The sequence below is a fragment of the Stenella coeruleoalba genome (assembly GCF_951394435.1).
Source record: "Stenella coeruleoalba genome assembly, chromosome: 8".
In the NCBI taxonomy this organism is placed as follows: Eukaryota; Metazoa; Chordata; class Mammalia; order Artiodactyla; family Delphinidae; genus Stenella; species Stenella coeruleoalba.
The window spans coordinates 45,028,753-45,032,979 of record NC_137154.1 but is presented as its reverse complement, the minus strand read 5'-3'; the positions used below and the strand labels follow the sequence as shown (position 1 = coordinate 45,032,979).

The following is a 4,227-nucleotide window of genomic DNA, read 5'->3' as shown; positions in this document are numbered from 1 at the left end:
GTCAGGCGCCGAGCCGGCACGGGGCGCGGTCCACTCGAGGCCACAGCTCCAGAGGTCTGGAGTTCGGGTCATCCGCGTGATACCCCGCGCTGGCTCTCGCAGTTGTGTGCCAGAAGACGTTACACTCTGGGCTGCATAAGTCCTAGGTAAGGACCCCCAAGAGGTTGTACCGGCTCTGCTTCGTCCGGGCTTAAGGTCTGAACTCTGTGCCCAGTGAGTCAGGGCTGAGGCAGTTCCTGCACCAATCTCCTGGAGCTCATCTCTGAGCCCTCTAGGCATGAGGGACCCCCCACCTCACCTCCAAACCCCACACCCGCAGGCAAGCAATGCGCGCTCCCGATTGCAGAGCGCGCGCCCAAGGGAGGAAAGGGAGGGCGCGAGGGCAGCCTACGCCCCGCCCCCTGCGCTCTTATAAAGCGGAGGAACGAGAGCCGGCCACTCAGTGGTTTCTTGGTGACATTAGGCGGAACGGGTCGAACCTTGCCATCTCTGGTTTCTCACCGCAGCTTGGACGTCTGGGTTTTGCCACTGCCAGAGCGACGTCTCAGACTTAATCCTCCAAAGATCTCGGCAGATCACCCCCTCAAGCAGGTAAGCACCGCGGGCCGGGCGGGTTAAAGGTGGGGAGGCTTGCCCAGGCCGGAGACTAGGAGCGCTGGGTGAGGGGTACAATCCACTTTGGAGGGTCCTCTGCCGGGTGCGTCCCACATCCCGGGCCCAGCTCGTGGACACAGCTGGAACTCCAGAGACCCAGTCCCCTCTGCTCCGTCAGCCAATCCGAGAAATTGAGCGGGGAACCTCTGGGAGCCTGGCGCGGGTCAGTGGCCTCCCCTGCGGGGCCTGTCACCCCCCTGGCGGGTGCAAATGCCGCTGGCGCCTCTCTGCGCCCCGGGGAGATAAGCGTCTGAGTCCGGCAGAGCGCGGGTTGAGCTTGCCCACTCCGGGGCCCCCCGCCCGCCTCCGTGCCCCGCCCGGCGGTGGGGCAGACCCGGGCGCTCACGCTCGGCTCCTCTTTCTCCTTCCCCAGGGTCTACGCATCGACGCTGGGATGAAGCTGGTTCCCGTCGCCCTCATGTATCTGGGCTCGCTCGCCTTCCTAGGCGCGGACACCGCACGGCTCGACGTGGCGGCAGAGTTCCGAAAGAAGTGAGTCGCAGGCAGCGCCTGCCCCAGTTCTGGTACCTGCAAGACAAGGGAAACTAACCATTGGTCCCCGAGGGGTTAGAAGTGAACAGGAGCAGGGATGGGCCAAGACCTCGCCTGGACGATTGCGAATCGAGTCTATTTGTGTTGTTTAGATGGAATAAGTGGGCTCTAAGTCGTGGAAAAAGAGAACTTCGCGAGTCCAGCAGCTACCCCACCGGGCTCGCCGATGTGAAGGCAGGGCCTGCCCAGACTCTCGTTCGGCCGCAGGATGTGAAGGGCGCCTCTCGCAGCCCCCAGGCAAGGTAACTATGCGGGGCGCCGTCGCGGGGTGGGCAAGGGGAGCTCTCCTCCGTTGCCCTGGCCCTGGGGATCATCGGGGCTGTATGGCAGTTCAGATGGAGGTAGCAGTTAGCAGCTCCCTCTGGTCTTAGAATGGCTCCGTTCCCGCTGGCTGGGGCCAAAGACCTGCTTGATGGGGGTCTCATGTGGCCTTCCTTCCCTTCTCCAGCAGTCCGGACGCCGCCCGCATCCGAGTCAAGCGCTACCGCCAGAGTATGAACAACTTCCAGAGCCTGCGGAGCTTTGGCTGTCGCTTCGGGACGTGCACGGTGCAGAAACTGGCGCACCAGATCTACCAGTTCACGGACAAGGACAAGGACGGCGTCGCCCCCAGGAGCAAGATCAGCCCCCAGGGCTACGGCCGCCGGCGCCGACGCTCCCTCCCCGAGGCCGGCCTGGGACGGACTCTGTCTTCCCAGGAGCCACAGGCGCGCGGGGCCCCGGCCTCCCGGGCTCATCAAGTGTTCGCCACCCTCCTTAGGATTTAGGCGCCTGTGGCAGCAGCGAACAGTCGCACATGCATCCCGCCGGCGCCTCCCGGGACGGAGGACTTCCCCTAGCCGAGCCTCTCAGCCTATGGGACCCGGGCTGAGACAGCCCTGAGAGACCGAGAGTCCGGGAGGTACCGTCCGGCGGCGAGCCCTGGCTTTGCAGGACCCCGTCCACCTCGGAGGCAGTGTTCTCTTCACCCTAATTCGGCCCGGGTGCCCCGGGTGGGGAGGGGGGTGCAGAGGAATCCAAAGGAGTGTCCTCTGCCAGGCTCATGGAGAGGAGAAACTGCGAAATAAATGCTGAGACCCCCAGGGGCAAGGGTCTGAGCCACTGCCGTGCCCGCCCACAAACTGATTTCTGACGGGGTGTCACCCCATCGGGGCGCAAGCCTCACTATTACTTGAACTTTCCAAAACCTAGAGAGGAAAAGTGCAATGTGTGTTGTATATACAGAGGTAATTATCAATATTTAAGTTTGTTGTGTCAAGATTTTTTTTGTAACTTCAAATATAGAGATATTTTTGTACGTTATATATTGTATTAAGGGCATTTTAAAGCAATTATATTGTTCCCCTCCCCTCTATTTTAATACGTGAATGTCTCAGAGAGGTGTAACGTTGTGTGCTGCGTGGAATGTGAGCGTGTATGCGTGAAAGAGAGACTGGTTGCCTCTTGTGGAAGAAGAAAACACCATGTCTGTATAATCTATTTACATAAAATGGGTGATATGCGAAGTAGCAAACCAATAAACGGTCTCAATGCTGATTCATTCTCGGGTCACGAGTCTTGGGAGGGAGGGTGTCCCCAGTCTTGGTCCGCTCGGCAGCCCTGGGGTCCGGGAGCCTTGGGGTCCAGCCGCCTGGCGTGGGAAGGTAGGACGGCTGCGCTGGCGCGTGCTGGCTGCTCTCCGCGCTGGCTGAGCTGTCGGAGTAACGCTCTCTGGTGGGACGTGCGGAGAGCGTGTCTCGCGTGCGGGTCCGGGCTTCGAGGAGATGCTCCAGGTCACAGCCTCGTGTGGCGGCCGGGCCGGTTGGGGTAGGGTGAACCCTTAGTGGGGAGGCGAGCCTGGACTCTCCCGATTACGCAACAGAGTCCCAGATTTTATGGAGTTGCTCACGGAACCCTGCGCAATAAGCGCACCTCGGAGAGTTGGGGTGGTCTCCGAGGTCTTCCAGCTGAGGAGTGTCCCCCTACTGCAGCGGGGCTAAAGTTAGAAGCGACTCCAGCAGAAAGTGCGAGCTCCTCCGGGAAATCCGCAGCCGGGCCAGTGACCCCAGTCCTCTCCCGGCCCAGTGCCCCAGAGAGTGTGCTGGCTCATAAGCGATACTGCGGCGCCCCCAGCCGGCCGCCTCCGACGCGCCAGAGAGCCTTCAGGCAGTACGTGCGGTTTAATAAGTCCTCCTACGTGGGAGTCAGCACACAGCCTTAATGAAAGAGGAAAGAAAAAAACAGTTTGCAGATGCCAACCAGGGCCGGCCCCCCCTAGACCTGCACGGCGGCTCCCTGTTCTGGGACCGTGACTCAGCGCCCACACGGGGCGCAGCGTGCAGCTGCTGACGGGAGGCGGGCTGGACGGACGTGCCGCCGGAACCGTGCGCCTGCGACGGCCTGAGACCTTCATTGTTCCGCCTCCCCTTGCCGCTCTCCTCTTCCTTCCTCCTTCCCAAGACGTTTTCATTTTTTTCTCCACTTCTCTCCAGTCTTCCTTTCTCTCCCTTCTTTCTTCCTTCCTCCCCTTTGCTTAAATTTGTACCTTATCATCTTAGACCGTTGACCCCCAGTTCTGGTGATAGAAGCCAGACACTAAGCCCCAGTGAGTGACTAGAAGGGCAGGGGACGTGGAAACAGTTAGGACAGAAGAAGAGGATAAGGGAAGGCACCCTGCTATTGATGTCTCTACCCTATTTGTCTCAACCAATATCCTGAAGACCCAGGATGGAGTTCTACTGCTTGTCCTTTCCAGAAAGACTCCCTGGCCTTTACACTTCAAAGCATGACTGAAATGTTGGTGCTTCTAGGTGATCTTAGAAACCTTCTTGGTGAAGAAAATCTGAGGGTGAGTTTGAATAATGGAAATGTTTCCAGGGCAGCCTACCTTCTCCTGGGACTTTTGGATCAATTGCATTCCACAAGGTCCCTTCTGAGGGCCTAGAATAGTTCCTTCCAGAAAAAGCCTCCATGACACTGAAAGGGGTCATAGGTCTGGAGTCCAGAGACAACCTGCTCCTGAAGCAGTTTCAGTTTCAAAGA

General features: G+C 59.4%; 1 protein-coding gene across 2 annotated transcripts; it reads left to right on the top strand.

The window, feature by feature from the left end:
* The first annotated feature begins 551 nt into the window (after nucleotides 1-551).
* Nucleotides 552-2,915, top strand: ADM (adrenomedullin). 2 transcript variants are annotated; one of them, XM_079930141.1, is made up of 4 exons: nucleotides 552-591; nucleotides 1,028-1,146; nucleotides 1,299-1,448; nucleotides 1,658-2,915. In XM_079930141.1, the coding sequence occupies exons 2-4, from the start codon at nucleotides 1,049-1,051 to the stop codon at nucleotides 1,971-1,973; spliced, it is 564 nt and encodes a 187-aa protein (XP_079786267.1). In that variant the 5' UTR covers nucleotides 552-591; nucleotides 1,028-1,048; the 3' UTR covers nucleotides 1,974-2,915. The 2 variants fall into 2 exon arrangements, with proteins under 2 accessions (XP_079786267.1, XP_079786266.1); XM_079930140.1 differs by having other exon boundaries at nucleotides 1,655-2,915.
* The last annotated feature ends 1,312 nt before the right edge of the window (nucleotides 2,916-4,227 follow it).